Below are 22,688 nucleotides of genomic sequence, written 5' to 3'. Positions count from 1 at the left end.
TTTGAAAATGACTTCTTGCATCTCTGCCGCTAGGTAAGATGCGAGCCTAGGGACAAAGTTTCTTGTTCCAAGACAAAACATCCTTGAGAAATTTAACTTTAACCACAGCCTTTGGCTGAATCAAAACATGATATATAAGTAAGAGAAATAAACCAAATGAAGCCCTCCCTGCATATGAGTTTTGTTGTGTGAGTCTTTCATTCCTGTGGCAGATTTAGACATGCCTGAAGATGTTTGAGTCAATAAATTCTTTTATGCCTGCACTGGTTTTAGTTAGATTTCTAACACTTTTGATTAAAAGAAAGCAAATAATATACCCTATAATTTTTTAAAGGAAGAAACTGAAGCTCGTATGAAGAGAGTGACTAGTTGAAAGTTACACAGCACACTGGGGACAAAATTTGTACCTGAAATCAGGTCTATTGATTTCCATTCCCATGTATTTCCACTGCACTCTTCTTTATATACCCTAACTTATGAATTATTCAATATTTTCTGAAAGATAGAGTAAGTCTTTTTCCATGCTATTTTGTATAATGGAAAATCCTTCCATATAATTTAAGCAAAGATGGAGAACCATTTATTAAGGATTCTATGATATGACTAATTGATTTATGTCTAGGAAGTTCAAATAAAAGATTCAGTCTTGTCAGCATCAGTGGCAGAAACCATGTGCAGGATTCTATTCTTTGCCCAATGGAACTTCTATTATATTCTAGGCCCTGCAATAGGGTCTTCCACAAATGCATATGGAGATGCCTCTCACTGGGCTTCATACATAACTGAAACTCATAATTACAGAAAGGAAAGAAGGAAGGAAGGGAGGGAGGGAGGGAGGGAGGGAGGGAGGGAAGATGAAAGAGGAGGGAGAAAATAAGGAAGAAAAATAGAATGGGATTCAAGTAAAAATTGTTTTATTTACAATTCAATAGAGTTTATATTTAAGAACTAGTACCTTATGGTGATCTCAAAATATGTCCCTTAAACATAGTCTGCTATGCAACTACTGCTTTTCCTAAATTAAACATAAACTGAGAAAGAAACCTCAAGTAGGGGCCTCAAGACCACAAGGCCATCTTGGTGGAGCTGAAGATTAGGAGCAAATGAGGTAACAGAAGATGGTGACACTTGATAACTTTCCTAATTGTAGAAGTTCCCTGAAGTGATTACACAGCACTCAGTCATAGTCAGTAGTATTCATTTACAAGGGCTGTATAGTAGAGTAAATTGTGTGAAAGTGAGCAGTTCCTGGATTTAGTAACATAATGAGTAATGTTTTAGTAAACTTGAACACTTGATGATGAATAGATTTTAAGATTATTCCATTTAAACTATCGCCTGTTAGGTGTTGTATCATTCTTTGTGATCAGATTTTTAAGACCACAAGCAGTGCAGACAAATGGTGAGAAAAAGTTTCTGAGTCAGAAAAAAATGGTTGACATCAAAAAAATTTGTTTTGCATGACTGTAAAGTAATCAACCACTTTAAAACTTGTATTTTCTAGTTTTAAATTCAGTAATGAAAGGTGATAGTCCAAAAGATTCCTAAACATCATAATTACACAATTGAAGAACTTTTATCATGCTATATGTGCCTAAAATTTAGACATTATAAAAAAGGAAAGGAGAGATATTTCAGTATCACCTCACAACAGAATTAGCCAAATAGAGTGCACCTTATGAATAATTACATTAAAATAAGTTTTTTAGGTTAGAAATCTTCAGCCTAACACATATAGTAATCAAGATCTAGTCTGTTACAACTGATTTTATTGATGTGTCCATCAATAGTTTTATATTCCAAGTATAGTACCTTATAGTAACCATTCATAAACTTTTAAAATATTTACAAAAATTCACATAAGAATGGATTTTGTTATGATTCATTGATGCCCCAGACATCAACTTGCCATTTCATTTGTAGTTTAAAAGTGAATATGTGGGGAAGTGGACTTGGTCCAATGGATAGGGCATCCGCCTACTACATGGGAGGTCTGCGGTTCAAACCCCGGGCCTCCTTGACCCATGTGGAGCTGGCCCATGCACAGTGCTGATGCGCCGGGGTGTCCCCTGCAGACAGGAGGCCCACACACAGGGAGTGTACCCCATAGGAAGAGCCATCCAGTGCAAAAGAAAGTGCAGCCTGCCCAGGAGTGGTGCCGCACATGTGGAGTGCTGACACAAGATGACGCAACAGAAAGAAACACAGATTTCTGGTGCCGCTGATAAGAATGGAAGCAGTCACAGAAGAGCACACAGTGAATGGACACAGAGAGTGGACAACTGCGGGGGCGGGGGACTAAATAAAAAAGAAATCTTAAAAAAAAAAAAGTGAATATGTGAATCACCATCCAGCAAATCTCTTTATTGGTTTCTTGTGTTTATTCTTCTACACATCTCTAGGTCTACATCACTGAGTCTTTATGAGACACCTACAATAGCACCACGTGTAATTTGGCACCACTGATTCTTTAATTTAAGTGTTCATTCAAGAAATATGTGCCATTTAGAGTTAAAGACTCTGAAAATAGAAGTGGGCCAGACAGAAATGGTCCCTGTTTTTAAAACTTTTATTCCTGTGAGGGAGAGTAAGAGGGGGGATGAGACAAGGAACCAGCAAATGAATAAATGAAAAAGATGATTTTAGAGATTGAATGATAAATGCTATAAAGAAAACAGAATAGGTAATATTATCAGGAAATGTAGGAGTAAAGTAATATGTATAGGGCCATGTAGGAAAATCCTTTCTAAGGAGATGGCATTTGAGTCCAAGCATGGATGGCAAGAAGGAGCCAATTTGCATATTTCAGTCTGAGAGTACAGCAAGAGCAAAAATGGACTGGTGTCACTTAGAAGGCGAGGAGAGAAAGCATTTGTGAGGGACAGTGACCAGGCTAGAGAAAGAAGCAGGAGTCTGAGCTCCTAGGAAACCATAGGCCATGGTAGGAAGCTGAAACTTCATCTAAAGGTTTTAGGAAGACACTGAGGGTCTTTGAGCAGGACATTGCAATCTGATTTATTTTTAAAAGACCACTCTGGCTGCAAGCAAAGGAGTGAAGAGGGCGGCTGTGATATTGTAGACTGTGTCCTGCACTAGGGGCCAGACAGAACAGTGAGTGGAGGTTGAAAACCAGCCCTTGCTCCACTCACCAGGCCCTTGTCCAGTGAGCATGGGGCTCCATTCAGCGGGAGAATGGGCTATCATTTTCTACCGCACACAAAGCATCACATGAGCAGGAAATGAAAACAGGAAGGAGGATATGGTGATAATCTTTGCAAGACATAATGGTTGCTATGAGGTAGAGAATAGTAGGTGGATTTCGAGTAAGTCTGAAAGTAAAACTGGCAGGACTTACTGATGGATGATATGAGAAGGGTTGGGGGAGAAAACTATAGAGTTTAGTTTGATCTTCCTAGTCTGAAGAAAGAATTTAAACAGGATCAACCTTCTCAGATTTCCCCTCCTATTTCACTTCTCTTCCCCAAAATGGTGTAGGAGGGGGACCTATGGTATCCTCTCAGCAGCACATGGAAGGAGTCTTTGGATCTTTCTGGAGTGCTTTATAGTTGGACTCTCTAGAAGTGCACCTTATTTCCATGGTCACTGCTCACCTTGGTGGCATTCGCCGCTGAAGATGGCAGCCAGTATGGCTTGGTAAGGGCCACCCTGTACTACAAGATAGCTTCAGGGCAGCATTAGGTAAAGGCCTTTAGTCAATTACTTACAATCCCAGCCTTTTGAACTGTACGGAAGAACCGGATGTCCTATAACTGAATTGCTGTTGGGTTTCTTTGAGTTCCTTTATCCTGTAACTTCTTGTGACATCAATATTGACAAACACGCGCGGGGTTTTGTCATGAAAAGTTCAATTACATGTGCACCAGTGAATTCAGGTATCAAAGGTTTCACCCCAATATCATGTTATCCTCGAAGAAAGTTTCCATTTACCTTGATGAAAAAAAAACTAAAAGTGAATAGTAGCAGTGTATTCAAAAAAGACAGTGGGAAAGAAAAATGCAACATCATCTCAAGCTGAAAACTTGGGACTCTATCTAGGAGTATCATTTGGGAACAGTTTTCCCCTTGTTGGGAATATAAAATTTTTTATGTCTTGTGCTAAGGAAAGAAATTAAGCTATAAATTCCGAAGTAAGAGAATTTACTCACCCTGGTAATCTTTTTACTTGAAGTATGACTGACTCTTGAAAGTTGGACTAGTCCCTATGGATATCATCTTTTACCTTTTTAATAAAATTCTGTTAAATGAATTTGCTTTGCAGTCCTGGTTTATGAATGCTTTCAGTGGGGAACAAGGAGTTTCTCCAAATTTTAAGTTTGAAATGAAAGCATTTTTTAAAAATAGAAAATGCCATGCCGACTCTCACTGGCCCTGTACACCCCCCTGCGTGTCTGCCCTTCTAGCCCCTCCTGGCCCCTGGCCCTGTGGCTATCCACCACTCTCCCCAGCCAAGGTTCCTGGCCAGTTTGGGAACATGTGGGAATTTCTGAGTCTCACCATCACCACACAAGACCTAAGAGTAGCTTTATAAAGCTAAGATGCAGCCCTATCTCTGCCTGACCATGTCGTACCACTGATTTTACTCAGATGTGTTCGTCCGCCACCTCCTCACCACCACCCAGGCTGGTATAAGGACCAGCCTGGCAGAGATCTCCTCTCAGAATCCCCGAAGTTAGTCATGCAAAAGCCCCTCCTCCCATCGTCCCCTCAAGAGCTGTAACACAGCTGCTCCTGCCGGGCAGAAGTTCCGGGAGGGGAGATCAGCACCCGTGCGTCTCCCTTTGCTTCCTCTGCCCCACCTTCTTTCCCCCATGATCCTTTGGTACCAGCTTTCACTCCTCCTGGTTCATTCTTCTCCTGCCCTGGGGCAGCAAGCATGGCGACCCAACCATCACATTCAGGAGAGCAATCTTCTCTATCATTGACTCTTTTTTGTTTTTTTAGATATTTTATTTTATTTTATTTTATTTTTTATTTTATTTATTTCTCTCCCCTTCCCCCCCCGCCACCCCGGTTGTCTGCTCTCTGTGTCCATTTGCTGTGTTTCTTCCGTTTCCACTGTATTCTTGTCAGCAGCACCCAGAATCTGTGTCTCATTTTGCTGTGTCATCTTGCTGTGTCAGCTCTCCGTGTGTGTGGCGCCATTCCTGGGCAGGCTGCACTTTTTTCGCACCCGGTGGCTCTCCTTATGGGGCACACTCCTTGCACGTGGGGCTCCCCTACGTGGGGGACAGCCCTAAATGGCCCGGCACTCTTTGTGCACATGAGCACTGCAGGTGGGCCAACTCATCGTATGGGTCAGGAGGCCTTGGGTTTGAACCTTGGGCCTCCCATGTGGTAGGCGGACGCCCTATCTGTTGGGTTAAATCTGCTTCCCATTGACTCTTACATAGTGAAGGAATTTAAATATTCTTTCCAACCTCACTGTTATGCCTTGATGGCCCAGGGAGTGTGAAAGGATGATCTGATTATTTAAAAAGGAAACAGAATCTGGACATATTTAAATATATTACACTTGAAATAGAAGTTTGTAGCTTATTGAAGCTGTCAGTACTGGAGAATCATCAGCACATAGACATCTGAGTCATGGTAGGGAAGAGCTGAGAGCTCAGGATGGAACACTGGAGCAATTCAGTGTTTAGAGACAGCAAAGGAAAAGGAATCCCAAAGGAGACTGGGGAGCAAGTGTGTGTGATGGGAAAAAAGTTAATAGTAATGCGGTGTCACTGGGGCCAGGAGAAGAGCATGTTTCCAGAGTGAGGGAGCTCAACCGTATCAAATGTTACTGAGAGTTCAAGCCTGTACAGGGACCCTAATACTAACTCTGGCCCTGACCCTGACCCTGACCCTCAATTCTTCCTTAGAAGGATAGATAATGATGATGAGCTACAAGGAATAAAATGAATCAGTTATCTAAGAGGATCGTGGTAACAAAACTTCACAAAATTGTCACCATTTTTAATGAAAGATGATGGTCTGTTCAGGAAATGTTGATCTCTTTGAGCCAAACTGAAACCTCATCAGGTGACCTGAAGTAATAACGAGCATTGGCCATTGGAGATCCCCTGCTGTTACTGAGATTTTTAGAAGTACTCCGTGGGATCCTCCCGCCTGCCACTTATGAGGCATCAGGAGGGGCAGGGTGAATGTTTCTTTCTTTTCTTTTCTTATTTTTCTGAAATCAACTTGGAAAGCACATTAGTCTTTCCTTCTTTCAGGCAAACACTAAAACACACGGTTTTGTTGGGTGAGGCTCCCGGGCCTTCTGCCTGCTTTCCCAGGGGGCTCTGGAGGTGGCAGAACTGTATAACCATAGGTGGAACCTCCTTTTCTACCCAATGAGCAGTAGAATAAACCCTTGGGGTGTGCCTGGTGCTCATGTCCTCTCCCCACCGTCCTTTGGAGTACTGGAGTCTGAGAAACTGTCACAGACGAGAGGAGCCTAAAGAGACATGACTATTGAATGTAATATACACACACACATACATATAAACTCAGATGAAATGTTGGAGGAGATGAAAGGAATAAACGAGGAAAAACATCTTTACGTGCTCTTCTCATAAAGGGAAATTCATAATTACTATAGCATTATAGATAATATTGAAAAAACAAGCTTGAAGATGGCTTTTAGCATGCAAAAGTATTCACTTGTTGAATCAAAATAAGCATTTTGGGGGAAAAAACCTGAAGGAACAAAGAAAATGTGATCAGTAAAGAAGAGATGGTAAAGAACTAAGAAAGTATACCAGATAGAAAGCATAAAATAGCATGGTATTAACTGATCCCAAGAAGACCTCTAAATGGGTGCTAAGATGAAACATCTAAAATAAAAGAATAGCAAATTGAATCCAGCAATGTATTAAAATAATAATATGGGTGGCGGACTTGGCCCAGTGGTCAGGGCATCCGTCTACCACATGGGAGGCCCGCGGTTCAAACCCCAGGCCTCCTTGACCCGTGTGGAGCTGGCCCATGCACAGTGCTGATGCGCGCAAGGAGTGCCGTGCCACGCAGGGGTGTTCCCCATGTAGGGGAGCCCCACGCGCAAGGAGTGCACCCCATAAGGAGAGCCGCCCAGCATGAAAGAAAGTGCAGCCTGCCCAGGAATGGTGCCGCACACACGGAGAGCTGACACAACAAGATGACACAACAAAAAGAAACACAGATTCCCATGCTGCTGTCAACAACAGAAGCGGACAAAGAAGACGCAGTGGACAAATAGACACAGAGAACAGACAACCGGGTTGGGGGCGGGGGGGAAGGGGAGAGAAATAAATAAATAAATAAAAATCTTAAAAAAAAAAAAAGAGCATATAGAACTTATTCCAGGAATGTAAGGGTGGTTCAACATAAGGTAATCTATTAAAATAACTTATCACATGAATTAGTGAAAAGATAAAAATCATAATTTTGATATGAGTTTAAAAGACATTTGATAAAATTCAACTATAATTTCTAATAAAAATTTAGTAGACTAGGCATTCAAAACTATTCCCTTATTGTGAAATCAACAGCAAACATGGTATTTAAATGGAAAATATTGAAAGCATTCCAATTAAAGTGAGGAAGATGACAACAGTGCTTGCTATGACCACAATTGCACCTCCTTAGTTCCATTGTTTCAGCTATGGAATAATTGAAGAAAAGAATAAAAAGGAAATAGGACATAGTATACTAAAGGTATACACTAGAGCATCAGGGATCAGTAAATTACGATCCGTAGGCTGACTTCCTGTTTTTATAAATAAAGTATTATTGGAACACAGCCTCACTTCTCCATGACTGCTTTATTGCTTTAACAGCAGAGTTGTATAGTTGTGACAGATACTGTGTGGCATACAAAGTCTAAAATATTTACTATCTGGCTTATTGAGAAAAATGTTGCTGATTTGTGCATAAGAGGAGCATTGTTTGCAGAAGAATACATTGGCTACTTAAGGAAAAAAACAAAAATTGAAAAATTTTCAAACAAATAAGCGAGTTCAATTTATTGATGAGTACAAGATAAGATAAAGATGAAAATATTAATAGCTTTTCCATGTGTGAGAGTGCATCATCTGACCCCAATTAAACATTCCTTTCCCCATCCTTTTCCTTTTTATTGTCCTCTCATCATAAGCAAGGTGGCCTGTTTTGTTCAGTGATCAGTTATGTGACTTGCTTTGACCGTTGGGATACTGGCAGAAGCTTTAAATGAGTCTGAGTGTTGGCTTGCTGCTTCCTCCACAATGATGAGAAGAACACATCTGGGTTGGCCCAGTCTGAGGACAAGTAGAATTGATATACTCCAAACAGCCCAACCCAGATTAGCCAGCCTTCAAGGATCTTGCAAATGTATAAGTAAGCCCAGCCAAGATCAGCAAATTGTCCAGTCAAGCCCATGTGAACCCCCATAGGTGTGTGTGAAATTAGTGAATATTCTTGCATGCCACTAAAATTGTGTGGTTGTTTGTCACACAACAAAACTAGTATGTCTATACATCAGTAATAACTAGTTGGAAAATATAATTCTATACGTAGCAGCTATTAGAATAGAAAACACTTTCCCCTTTACTCTACACTTCTATATCCAACTATCCACTCAACATCTCCCCTTGGATGCTTCACGGATATCTCAAACAAAATACATCCAATACAACATTCCCACCATAGCTCCTCCACCCCAATGTCTGCTCTTCCTGTGGGTCTCTGCATGCCTGCCTTCCCTTTCACCTGGTTGGCTGGGCTGGACTGCTGTCTCCTGTGGCCTAGTGGCCTGGAATCTCATCCCTGCACATGCTCCCCACTAATTATCTTCTTGCTGCAAAGCCGCTGGCCCCATACCCACCCCTGTCATTGGTGCTGGCTCCTCTCTACTGGCCCCATGTCCACACTGCTTCCTGTGCTATCTCCTCTTGATTGGCAGCTGCTGCCACTTTGCAGCCTCTCTCCTATCCCCCATCCTTTTACCTGTATTCCCAAGGCCCCAACTCCAGGGGAGGAGATGCCTTACTCTCACTTGAAGTCCCTGCTTTTTGGGTAGAAACAGATGGTTTTGTGCTCTGTTTTTTGCATATGCTCTTGTCACAGCTTTCCTGTTTGACTCTTCTTCCAGCCCTGTCTCCCAAGGGCTCCAGGGTGGGTGAGTATGAAGGCAATGTGAGTGACAGGTCTCTGAGTGCCCTAAAATCAATTCTTGCCTTTGGACCCTGGTGCGTGCCCTCTGCAGATTGCCCCACTTCCTCTTAAGAACATGTCCTGAGGCCTGACATAAGCAGAGTCTCCGAAATGCTTATGGGGCTAAACCCCAAAGCCAGCCATCAGCCCCAAATTATCTAGTCACTATGATAGTGTTCTAGATGAAAAATTGTTTTTAGAAGTAGTGTTTTGCACTTTTGTTGCATGACTTCACTCCCATTTGAGGTGTGTGGTTTTGATGTCACCAGGCTTTCGATTCTGCATCTCAGCCTCCACTGGAACAAAAATTGGGACCGCCATATTCAGCGACAACAATATCAAGCCTGAGCTCAATCTTTGGAGAAGAACTGGCTGGAAGCTCACTCATGTGACAGCGGGTTATGTCTAGGGGCCAATTGAGTCCATCCTATGGAAGAGACCCTGAGATTCCAGCATGGTCATGAGGCATCCTAGAGCCTTTGGACACTGTCTGCAAAGCCTCAACCCTTCCACAATGGAGGCCCACAAACAAGAGAGTGTCAGCACCATGATGTCACAACACTTGACTGCCTAAACAGGTGAGGGGAGGTGGTTTGAGACTAAAAAACGTTTCTCAACAGAGATTTCTTCTATTTTTTCTTAAAACACAGCACAAACATTTTATGACTGTGAATAAATATTCATAATAGATGAAATGAGGTGGAATGGATTAAACCTCAAAGCAGTCACTATAAGGTGCTATATGAACATTTTAACTTTGGATTCAAGTTCTAGTCTAGCCCTTAGAAACTACCTGGCCCTCATTTTTGTACCTTTGTTTTAATGATCAAAATATAAAAAAGGCATCTCTTAGAGTCTCCAAAATGAGATATTAGGTTGTTCTCTTCCCTGCCGCCCCCAGTCCCCCAACACACACTCTGATTTTCTGATTGTATTAAGTGGACTTGAATGCAGTCTATGGATCAGTCAGCACAAATGGAGAAATATGGTATAGTAGATAAGAGCACAGACTTGTAGTAGATAAATCCAGTTCCACTTGCCAGCTGGGTGACTACTGGCAATTCTCTCACCCTTTCTGAGCTTCAATTTCAACACCTATAAAATGGCACTAATAAAGATTGCTGTGAGGGCTGAATGAGATAATATGTATAAAGTGCTTTAACTGTTACCTTGCACATAGAAAGGGTTCAACAAATACTTCTTACCTCCCCAGTATGATCTAGAACAGGAGTTCCCATACCTTCTCAGTGAGATGGATCCCAGTAAATTGGCCAAGGCAAAATGGGGTCTCACAGTCTCTGACAAACATAGGGACAGTTTTCAAATAATAATGGACTATGCTGCTGAGAGGATGTGAAAATTCCATTTACAGGAGAGCCTGGACTGTTGGCAACCAAGGGTGAGGGAGAGTATGAAGTGAGAGGAGGAGGAAAGGAATGGAACCCATTTCTTGGGTTAGAAAACTGTATGTGGGAGTCAAACTGGGAACAGTAGCCTGTGTTCAGAGGAGGGGAGGGTGGGGGGGAGCAGGATTTTCTTAGGAGGGATGTGAGGGGAGAGGGGCAAGGTAGCCCACTAGAAAGAACCATTTTTAAGGGAGTTGCCCCTACAGCAGGGTGGTTACTGTATCACCCCATCCAGGGGTGGTTACTGTATCACCCTTGGTTGGAAAATGCTGTTCTAGAAATAACTATTTGATTAAGAAATTAGTGCTTATGGATTCTCCTTACTAGTTATCTGTCTTGTTTAGAGTAAAAGGCAAAATGGGTTTTACTTAGAAATTTAGTGCTTTTTTTTTGGCATGTCATTTTTTGTTATGGTTTCTTAGAATAATCATTTTATTTTATTCCCAGCGAAATAATCTATGACACATGAGTTTTTATGACAAAACAAAAATGTCAAACTTTATCTTTGGAACAAAATAAATGGTTGCTGATTGTCTTTTGTCATTTATTGTAAAATGTTTTATCTATGTTTAATCTTGGTAAGCTTCTTCCTCTCCAATCTTCTTGATAGCTAAATGGATGAGTAAGTAATGTCTGCGCTTGGTGCATTTCCTCTGTAAGGGATCATTTGCATACTTACATTTAGATGTTGAAAGAAATCCTAGAAGCCAAACCTCAAAAGTTATAGTGACTTTGCCTAGATAAGCATCTGCTGTTTAAGTGGTGTTTTGAACTGCATTGTTATCATTTAATACTCTTCTTTTTTATATCTGAGTGAGTGGAGAAATGGGGACGAATTGTAAAGAATCAGCTTTTTCTTTTTCACTCTGTCTCTGTTTCCTTCTTTACAGAGTTGGAGTTCCTGCTCCTGCCATACTTCCCTCATAGAGTTGCTCTGAGGATAAAAAGAGAGAATGGACTGAAGAGTACTTGGGAAATTCAAACCCTGCACCAACATAAGGCACCACAGAACAGAAAGATTTGCTTCGTACATTGTTTAATCTCCCTTCAAATGCTTTCAGGGCTTTAAAATGTGTCTCCTTTTTGTTTGTTACTAATCCACTGGAAACATGTACTGGCAATTTCAAAAATAAAATAAATTCTTACCTAATTAAAGGTACTAGTCATGCATTTATTTAACCAGCGATTCCTGAGTACTTTAGATAAACATGCTCTGGGAATCCCATGATGAATAAGAGAATCGAGGTATCTGCCTTCATAGAGCTTATATTCTACTAAGAGAAATAGACACTAAACAAATGAAGAAATACATGCAGAGTGCAAAGATTACTGAGGCAGAGAAGGTCCCCTGGAGAAGGTGGCATTTGAGCTGAGACCGGAAGGGTGAGAAGAACTATGAATGGAAGAGCCAAGGGGAGAGTATTCCAGGCAGGGAGCTTAGCAAGGGTGAGGGCTGGGAGGCAGAAGAAAACCAATGTGATTAGAGAGTGGTAGGTTAGGGGAACAGTGACACGTAATGCATATGGATCAGACCAGATCAAATTTCCAAATGGAAATGTGGTTCATTCCTGAGAAGTTTTCCAAACAGAATACCCCCTCCCTCAGTAAGGAAGGGCTAGGTGATGGGCCCCCAGATTTCTTTCTGTGTGTTTTGGTGGTGCATGGATGCTTGGAAAGGCTAAGAAACCTGTCTAAGGAGCACCAACGTCCACTGATCACCTTTCCATGCACCAGCCCTTGGGGTAGGTGGGAGTTTATGTGACTTGGGTGCCAGCTGGACAGGACAGGCCCTGGCCTGGTGGAAAGTGAGGGAGGGATGTTTGCTCACCTGCTTTTCTCCTGATTTTAATAAGTGTGGCTCTTCCTAGTAAAAGAGGGCTCAGCTGAGCTCCCTTTGGCAGGTGTCTGGCTTTACCAAGAGAAGACCTCTGGCTCAAAGGGCCATTAAGTTCATGCCACAGATAGCCAAGAAAAAGGAGTCAAAGTAAGGAGTTTTATGGAAAATAAAACCTCAGCTTCTAGGGCTAGACTACCCCTTGGAAACTGCTTTGTCCTAATTTTAGCACCACCATTTCAGAAACTCTGGCAGCCAGTGGTTCCAGGGTGCCCACCCCCTTCTCCTCTGTGCAGAAGCTTGAGTTGAATAAGCAGATGGGCAATGGGAGAAGAGACTTGAGCCACCTGCTCCTAGATCTACTCTAAGGTGGGAAATAACAACGTCCTCTAAAAATGAGGACTGGGCTGTGCAAACTAGACCAGGAGTTGGCAATTTTTTTTTCTGTAAAGGAGCAGATAGTAAATATTTTAGGCTTTGGAGACCACGTACAGCCTCAGTTGCACATTCTTCTCTCTCTCTCTCTCTCTCTCTCTCTATCTAATTGACCTCTCTAATCCATCCATCCAGCTAGCCAGCCAGCCATTTACTTAATTTTTTTACATCCCTTAAAAATGTAAAAATTATTCTTAGCTCACAAGCACGACCCAGGATCTGATTAGCAGAACACAGTTTGTTGATCCTTGATGCCCCCCATCCCTGATATTTTCTATCCCAACGTCCCCCACCATCATTCCCATTTTACAACAGAAAATAGAAGCTTGGAGAGGTCAAGTAACCTGTCTACATCATTCCCATTTTACAACAGAAAATAGAAGCTTGGAGAGGTCAAGTAACCTGTCTACAGCCACCGGAACATAGGCAGTCTGATTCCAGGGTCACTGGTCCTAACTACAACTAACCCTGCCCCCACTGGGAACTAGAGGTGTGGCTTTGGACAAGTCCATTTCTCTTTTTGAGCCACACCTCATCCATACAGTAAGAGGGTAGAGTTGACCAATGTTTCCCTAAGTGTGCAAGGCTTACCTAATGTCACATGAACTGACTTAGATGGTTTACACACTCAGCATTAAGTAATCTTCACACAGTGAGAAAATGATGACCTTTTCAAGGGTTTTAAATCTAATACATCCTATTTTCCACTTCTGCAAGACGAGTAAGCTTCACAGCTCAGGTCTTCAGTAAGCAGTAATATCTATTTTAGCTATTATAGATAGAATTTAGCACCATTGTTGTATTTTTATTGTTACTTTCTGTTTTTTATTTCATTGCTTTATTTTTATAGTTTTTTAATGACATTTTTTATTTATGCCAAGTGTTAGTGCTGTTGCCATTGCTGCAACTGCCTCGCCTATTCTTTCCTAGCGGTAAGACTGCTACAGAAGCTGCTGCCATCACAGCCGCATACAAATTAGAATAAGGGGGTAAGGACAGGTGTCAGCCACTTCTGTCTCCTGTTATCAGGAAAGGAAAAGGAGTCTACATACATTGCATAGGTCAGAACATGTCACATGGCTGCCTTCAGCAGTGAGAAAGGCTGAAAAACTGGGTATTTGACTGAATACATTGTCACCCTGAACTAATCAGAGTTCTAGCAGCAAGAAACAGGCATAGATCCTGGGCTCTGGAAGAGTGTGTTTGCCGAAGGCTGGGAGGCCTTTGAGTATTCGCCTTAGTTTCTACAGAGCCCAGGCATGGATGTCAGAGCTGCTGGACAATTTTGGGATTTTGGCCAAAACCCCCCCCCACAATTTCTCTTTACCTTGTTTACCACTAAGACGTCACTGCCCCACCTGTACCCGTATCAGTGCAGTCACATCTTGATGACCCATCGCCACTCCTAAGGAACAACAAGCAATGGGAAAAAACCTGACTGCAGACTTACAGTAGTGGTGAGAAGGTCTTATGGGTTTGTCCCTATTGCAATAGCTCCAAGTACTAAATTAAAGAACTCCCTACCTCTTCAGTCTCTAGTGTGTAGAAGATTCATTTTCTTACTTGCACATACCTCCAAATATATCCCCTGAAACTAGATCTGAATCCTAATAAAATCCCAGTTTATGTGTACCTTTCTTAACTATTTCACAAACTACTTTTCAAATTGTCTTATTCAGCCAGACTTTAGTGAGAGCTCACTATACCCTAGGCACCTTCATAAATGCTGAGGATACAGAGGTGAACCAGACGGTCAAGACTGCTGTGCTCCTGGAATGCATTTCCTGGGGGCAGGCAGCCGAGAAGCAGGAAAGCACAGCGTTTAAAGCTGCTGCACATGGGCGCCAGACTTCTGGGACATAATACCCATTCTGCTGCTTCCTCACTGTGTGACTTTAGGCAAGTTACTTAGCTCTCTGGGCCTCAGTTTTCTCATCTATAAGCTAAGGGTAATAGTAACTGAATCTCAGAATTTTAGTGAGGTTAATACAGTCCAGCACTTAGATGGCTTTCTGGTCCATAAGCATAGCCCCCGTTAAAGACCTGGGAAGCTAAGCTACAGGCAATGCTTTAAAAGGTAATGAATGGCGTATTAGTCAGCCAAAGGGGGTGCTGATGCAAAGCACCAGAAATCTGTTGGCTTTTTAAAAGGGTATTTATTGGGGTGGAAGCTTACAGTTATAAGTCCCTAAAGAGTCCAACTCAAAGTTACTTCCTCACCAAACTCTGCTGCTACATGTTGAAGCAAAACGGCAGGCGATGTCTGTGAGGGTTCACCGTCTTCCTTCCTCCTTCCTCCTAAGGCCCCATGGTCTCAGCTTCTTCTGATCTTGGCTGTAGGCTGGCATAACTCTCCTTTCTCTCCGGGGCTTATTTCTTTTCAGGCTCAGCTGCTCTGGTCTCTTTACAAGGTCAGCTATAGACTATCAGGCTCATCTCTCTTTTCAAGGTCAGTGCTTTCTCTCTTCCTCTGGGTTCTTCTTTCTGTGTCTGCTTCTCTGTGTGTCTACTTCCATGGAATAGTCTGTTTTATCAGCCCACCAAGGGAGCTGGGACTCAACACTGTATCACACTCTAATGACGTGGTTGAATCAAAGCCCTAATCTTAACATAATTTAATCAGAGGTCTCAGCTGAATATAATACAATCAAACGGTTATCATGCCCAGAGGAACAGACCAGTTTACAACATAATCACACTTTTTGGAATTCATAAGTAACTTCAAACTGCCACAAATGGGGATGACAGATTGGCACCTACTCCATTTGGAGTGTGCAGACTACATGGGTGAAGTAATAGCAACTGAATAGAATGGTATGTAACAAGTGCTCAATCAATGTTAGCTATTATCCTATTTAAAGCACTGAGTTTTTACTTAATGTCACACAGTGCTCCATAAATTCTCTAAAGAGACTAAGGGAAAAATAAGAGGATTATGGAAAGATGATGACAGACTAACAAGCAGAGCTGAATGCTCTTACAAAAACAATGACTAAAGAGCCAAAACCTGTCTGAGGGGCCTTCTTTGGTGGTCAGCAGACCAGGATAGTGTTATACTACTCACAGAAGGGTGAGGGAGACGGAGAGACAAAGAAGCTGAAATGACAACCATGAGTTACTAAACCCCCATGGTGGCTGGGAAGGGGTCCCCCCACAATCCCCAAGATATTAAGCTGGGGTAAAACCCCTGCTCATTGCAGCCAATTGAGAGGGGAACAGACATCTGCCTCCCTGTCAGCTGTTTCAAGGGGAAAAGGGAGGGGAGGTTGGGGTGCTTATCTTCCGTGACTTCAGCCAGCAGAGTCTGCTTTGAATCACTGATCTGAAGATTGACAAAGAAACACAGGAGAGCTGAGACTGAAACACTTCCACGGAAAAGTGTGCTGACCTGTCTGGAAATTGCATGGACAAAAACTGTTTGCCTTCTCTGTATCTAACCCCTGGGAGAAAATTTGTGCCCCACTAGTTAGTCCCTGGCCCAATTTTGAAAACTTAACCTGGGCAATTCTAAAGACTGAGAATAAGGTGAACCAAATATCAAAGAAGAGCTGTGAAACAACAACAACAATGAAACAATAGGCAAGAGAGAGAAATTATCCATCAGAGTAAATTCACAAACATATTCAGATGCCTAGACAACAGCAAAAAATTACAAGCCATACTAGGAAAAAGGAAGAGATGGCCTAGCTAAAGGAACAAACCAAATATCCTGAAGAGATACAGAACTTAATATAATTCATCAGTTATAATCACACAACACTCCTAAATCACTTCAAATAATTTAAAGAAAATATGACTAAAGAAATAAAGGGTATTAAGAAGACACTGGGTGGGCATAAAGAACAATTTGAAAGCCTGCAAAGAAAAGTAACAGACCTTTTGCTAATGAAAGACTCGATAGATGAGATTAAAAAAATTAGAGGCACAAAAGAGCAGATTTGAATTGCTTGAAGACAGAATTAGTGATATCAAAGACAGAATATCTGAACTGGAAAAGACAGGAGAACAGAAAGAGAAAAGAATGGAAAAAATGAAACAGAGTCTCAGGGAATTGAATGACAATGCAAAACACACAAACATTGCATTATTGGTGTCCCAGAAGGAGAAGAGAATGGAAAAGGGGCAGAAAGAATATTTGAGGAAATAATGAATGAAAACTTCCCAACCTTATGAAGGACATAAATATCAATGTCCAAGAAGGACAATGCATCCCAAAGAGAAGAAATCTGAACAGATCTACCCCGAGATACTACTATTCAGAATGACAATTATCAGAGATAAAGAGAGGATTCTGAAAGCAGCAAGAGAAAAGCAAAGCATCACATATAAGGAAAACCCAATAAGATAACCATGGAGGAGAGAAGAAAGTGGTATGATATGTTTAAGGTACTGAAAGATAAAAACTGCCAGCCAAGAATTCTGTATCCAGTGAAGCTGTCCTTCAAAAATGCAGGTGAGTTCAACATCATTACAGACAAACAAAAACTGATAGAATATGTTACCAAAAGACCAGATCTGCAAGAGATACTAAAGGGGGTGCTGCAATCTGAAAGATAAAAACAAGGGCAATAGATTTGGAGAAGAGTACAGAAATGAAGATTATTAGGAAGGTTAAACTAAAGAAAAGGAAGACAGACAATAGAATGATATGACAACAGAGAGCTGAAAGACAAAATGGATGAAGTAAGCAATGCCTTTATAGTAATAATACTGAATGTTAATGGATTGAACTCTCCAATCAAAAGACATAGACTAATAGATGGATCAAAAAAATATGAGCCATCTATATGTTGTCTACAAGAGACCCACCTCAGACGTAAAGACACAACCAAGTTAAAAGTGAAAGGTGGGAAAAAGGTATTCCATGCAAATAGTAACCAAGAAAGAGCTGAACTAGACCAGATAAATGTAAAATAACAACATCGTAGTTCATGAACAATAATTACTCAATGCAACTGATAACTTGTTCCTGTGATCAGTATTGTATAATTTTTTTCCATGCAAAATAAATTGTTTTTAATTGAGGAGGCCTGGAGAAGAGATGTGTTTTTGGATACTTCATTTTTCTTTAACCTTTTCTTATTCATACCCTTTAATTAAAATAATATATCTGGATCAACAAAATTTTGAGTTTTTCTGCCTCAAAAAATTATGAGTTGGCAAATTATCTGTTGTAATTCATCCCAATAAGATGTGAAGAATTCCCAAATAGGGGTTTGATTATCTAGAAAGAATTAGATAGAAATTAAATAACTAAGCCAATAATTTATTTCATTCCTAGAGATTATGTTCAGTACTTAGAGATGTAATATAAAAACTAGAATTATGTATAATTGATTTCGATTATATTTGAATTATTATTTACATTTATAAAGGTTTGTTGCTATGCTATCTATTTTTTTTATAACTGATTATATTAAATCTAGCCTGGCCTTGCAGTCTCTTTAAAATTTGTAATTTCTTTCGATCTGTATTTCTATTTATTTTACAATTTTATAATAAAGGACTTTTTCACAGCTTTAAAAAAAAGCCATTTATTATACCCTTTGGCTAGATCATATGGTATGTGAATGTATCTCAATAAAACTGCTTAATAAACAAATAATTGTGCAAGAATAGCCAGAAATAGCAGCTATTTACAGCAGGGGAAACAGAGAGACTGAGAGGTAAGGAATTGTTTTTTCTGTTTGTCTGTTTTTTGTTTATTATCATTATTGAAATAATAAAAACTCTTTAATAATGATTGAAGTGATGAATGCACAACTCTGTGATTATACCAAATACCATTGATTTTATACTTTGGATAAACTGTATGCTTTATTAATATGTATCAATAAAATTGATTTGTTTTAAAAAAAAAATCAGTTAAAAGGAGACTAAGGCATCCTCCAGGCTCCTTTTGACAGGCACTGTTGCTGCATTCTGAGTGCTTAGAGTTGAAGAATGTCTCTCCCTCAGGCACTGGTACTAAGGAATGCTCCACAGATACATTTGTATGAGGTGGGAATCTGGTCCCAGGCATGAAAGACATTTTTAAGATCTAGGAATTAAAGTCTAGTAAGACTGAGGTTACAATTACTGGAAGTAAAACCTGACAGATAGAAGAGCTATCCTGCACCATCACTCATCTCCGTTAGAGCCCCCACGACCCACTATTATCTCAGTATTTCCAATAATGTGAAAAGGGAAACTACAGGCCTGATCATTCATGGAAATTCCTTTAGCTCTCACAACCAGAATCCCTGTCTTAAAAAAATGTATGGTTTTAAGATCTTTAACTCTTCCTAAATCATCTCAACACCCAACATTTTGAAAAGCATCTTTATCAACTGACTCAGTTTGATTTTTTTTTTTCTTCTTCCAATTCTGAGTGGCCCAAACTTACAGAGAAAAAGTGGGCCCTTGGTATCATTTTGATGTCAGGGTTTTTCCATGTCTGAAAAGGAGCTTTAAATACGACTCCACTCAAAGGCGCCTGTAGGACAAGCTCCAGCCCCGCACCAAGATGCTCCCCGCCAGGGTCCTCGTCTCCACCCTGCTCCTCTGCTCCGTGGGCGCCCAGAGCTGCTCAACCACCCAAGGGATCAGGGACGTCAGCTACCTTGTCGACAAACTGCAGGTATGCTCCAGAGCTGGGCGGGGAAAGGTAGGAACTGCAAACTTAAATGAAATATAGGAGTATCAAAAATCTCACCACCCAATATGGTTTCCTGTTTCTTTGCCTGTTAGGGACATCAACCTTCGAAATGCAACTGCAGCACAAATGTGAGTGAATGCTCTTCTAAGAACTTTCAAAACTAATTTTAAGTTTCACATTTGCAGTCTTCACTCTGAAAATTCTCTCTTGCAGGTGACCGATTGCTTGTGTCTTCCCATCCCTTCTGTAAGTATAATAAAAGAATATAATCTTAATCTTCTTGATAACTAAACATAAACTGTTTTATTTGATTTTTTTAAGTAAGAAAGTATTGCTTAGTTGCAATTGTTACCGTTTAATACTCCCTTTTAAAAGCCAAAAACAGGCTCTTGAAATTCTATACTATGTATTCTATTTAGGTAGTCATAGTCCCTTAGAAAAAATTTTGAATGCTTTTTAATATTTTAAAAAGAAGCTGGAATATTTTTGCTTAGCTTAGTGGCAATGTACATAATTAAATCAAACTGGAACTAAGAATATAATAAATCATATTCCTCTCATCACACTGCTTTCTAATCTAGTTTACCAACGATTCTAGAGTTGTGAAACATTGTAAATAAAATGACAACTCTTCACCTTTCATGTGGCATAAACGATTACTTTCCCTGAAAGTCATCCTGCCTTCCTCGGTGCTGTGCCTCCTTCCGACCCGCTCCCCCCTCCCCTCATTCTACCCATCTGGTTTAGGTGGCTATTTCATGGTTTGAATGCTGGGAGGATGGAGCATCTGAGACCGTGGGTGGAGGGGAAGAGGGAAGGGCTCTGAAAGTGTCACTCTCCACTTTGGTAGAGAGAAAGAGCAGCAAGAATATCCTGATTCCATTGTTCTTAATTCGAAGGCCACAGGGACAGACTGGGGAGCCTGGTCAGGGCAGGGGTCGGGGGAGGGGGGGGCGGCGGTCCTTCTCCAGTCCACAGTGCTTTTGTCTCTTCTAAAGCAAGGCCTGGAGAATCTGAGCTTCTTGTCCTAGCTGAGATTAGACACCACACTCCATCGCTGTCCATACATTAGAGGAGAGTAAGGTGCCTTCTTAGGGGAAACCACACATTTATTACCTCTCCTTTCCCCAGCTCCCTTGGTTTCTCATCCATGGTTTTAGTGGCCGCTGAAACATTGGCTGTATTCCATCCTTTCAGGCTGATATGAAAAGGCTTTTCCTTTCTCTGTATTTTCAAATTCACTATTATGAACCTTGGAACATAGGGGATATAAGTTGAAAAGGAGATTCAGAATTGGCTATATTCCAGAACTCACAGTTCTCATGTTCCCTAGATGGAATATTCTGGAACCTTCTTCAGGGAGCCTTACTGTGGAAAAATAGTCTCACTTTGAAATGTCAAAGACCATTTTCTAGACTGGCAGGGGGCCTAAAAATAATGCAAGTTTAGGTTACATCTGAAATATATATACATATATGGTTCCTTTGCAAAGCCTGTCCACTGAGTATTCCTTTTTGTAAATCCTCGTTGTCTGCCAGGACAATTGCACCGCACCATGCTTCCAGCAGGGGCTGTCACAGATAACCAACACCACAGTGGAAAAGACACTCACCCTGATTTTCTATCGGGTGAAAAGAACAATTGAATCCCTACAGAGGAATAAGTGTCAGGTGAGTTTGTTTTGCTTTAATATGCACTGTGCTATGGTTAGTGATTTTTGTTGTATGAATGTTGAGGTCAAATCTATTTGAATGAGAAAGGATGATAAAGTTGGAATTGGTGATTCAAGATTGATAAGAAATCTCATTCGAGTCGTGGAATTGAGGTGAGATCTGCCCAGATGGCCCATTGTCCCCCTAGTTATAAAGGACTTTTAAAGTGCTCTTAAACCTATGTGGCCATTGACTTCTCTCCACTTATTGGATAGTGAAAGAATCCATCCTGATTCTCATTAGAAGTAAAAACCTAGAGATTCTAGGACCAAAGCCCCACAATATTAAATTACCCTAGTGATTCAGTTTGCTACCTGGATGGATATTGTGACCTGTAAGTTAAAGGAGATTTTTTTTCCAGTTGTCAAAGGAAGTGTTTAAGGGGAAGTGTGCTCAGATCACAGGTGGAGGCTTGTGGCTTTCCCTAAATTCCCATTTGTACCTTCTCCTCTTCTTGACATGGACCCCCATCCCTGGCAGGAGGGGAGAAGGGGTGTGCTGAGCTCTCAGCACCCTGCCTTCCTCGGGCATTTCCCCATGATGCCAAGGTTGGCTGGAAGTCCCTTGCTCAGCTACCTGGCTGCATGTCAAATAAGTGTTCTACCATCAGTAGCATCCAAGTGTAAGTGTTCAATATATACTGCTTTATTGAGTACTTACTTGAGGGACAGGTGTTAGGTTTATAACCCTCATTTTATAGAGGGGGAAACAGAGGCTCATTCATATTTAATAAGGGGCAGAACTGAGATTCGAACTTGGGTCTATAATAATCCCAATGTATCCGCTCAGTCATTATGCTATAGATGACCTTGAGAGGTCAACCAAAAAAAGATAAGGATACAATTATAGGCCTCAAAGTATCCTAAGAAAAGATTTCCTCTAATGAGAGTTAGGCTCTTTTGATAGGGGTGAATGTGTGTGTGTGTGTGTGTGTGTGTGCAGACCCACCCAGAACCCAGTGTAGTCCCCATCCATTTGCTCCAGCCTCACCCCCTGCCTGCCCCTCCTCCCTCCCCACCCCCACCTGTGCCCTGCTGGGCTCTGGCCGGGTTGTCCTGGGCTACCAGGTGCTGTGCTGCTCCAGTCACTCTGTCCTTGTGCACTTTGATTCCCACAGGTTTTTTCCTGCGAGCAGCCATGCAGTCAAGCCACAGCAGGCAACCTGCTGACTTTTCTGAAGAGCCTCCGGGAAATTTTCCAGAAAGAAGGGATGAGAGGCAGAATATGAAGACCGAGCATTATTTATTCTATTTATTGAATTTAAAACACCTCTAAATTGTTGCAATTGAATAAAAACCAAATGTATCCATTTTTTAAAAAAAGATTTGTGCTTTTATTTTGGAATAAATAGAAATGATAAAAAATGTGAGATGGTCTCTAGGTACTTGCTCTTTTCTTGCGTCTTTCAGTACACAGGAAGCTACAAATTCCGTGAGCAGGCAGATGGACCAACAACTGCTTCAGTAATTTTAAGAAGGTCCTGAAGGTCC

General features: G+C 41.2%; 1 protein-coding gene across 1 annotated transcript; it reads left to right on the top strand.

Annotated features, from left to right (window-relative positions):
- Positions 1-19,354: 19,354 nt before the first annotated feature.
- Positions 19,355-22,426, top strand: IL9 (interleukin 9). Its single transcript, XM_004475880.2, has 5 exons — positions 19,355-19,468; positions 19,579-19,614; positions 19,700-19,732; positions 21,025-21,156; positions 22,316-22,426. The coding sequence occupies exons 1-5, from the start codon at positions 19,355-19,357 to the stop codon at positions 22,424-22,426; spliced, it is 426 nt and encodes a 141-aa protein (XP_004475937.1).
- The last annotated feature ends 262 nt before the right edge of the window (positions 22,427-22,688 follow it).

This window comes from Dasypus novemcinctus, chromosome 2 (assembly GCF_030445035.2).
Source record: "Dasypus novemcinctus isolate mDasNov1 chromosome 2, mDasNov1.1.hap2, whole genome shotgun sequence".
Classification (NCBI taxonomy): domain Eukaryota; kingdom Metazoa; phylum Chordata; class Mammalia; order Cingulata; family Dasypodidae; genus Dasypus; species Dasypus novemcinctus.
The sequence above is the reverse complement of the archived record's forward strand: the minus strand, read 5'-3'. Positions and strand labels throughout refer to the sequence as shown.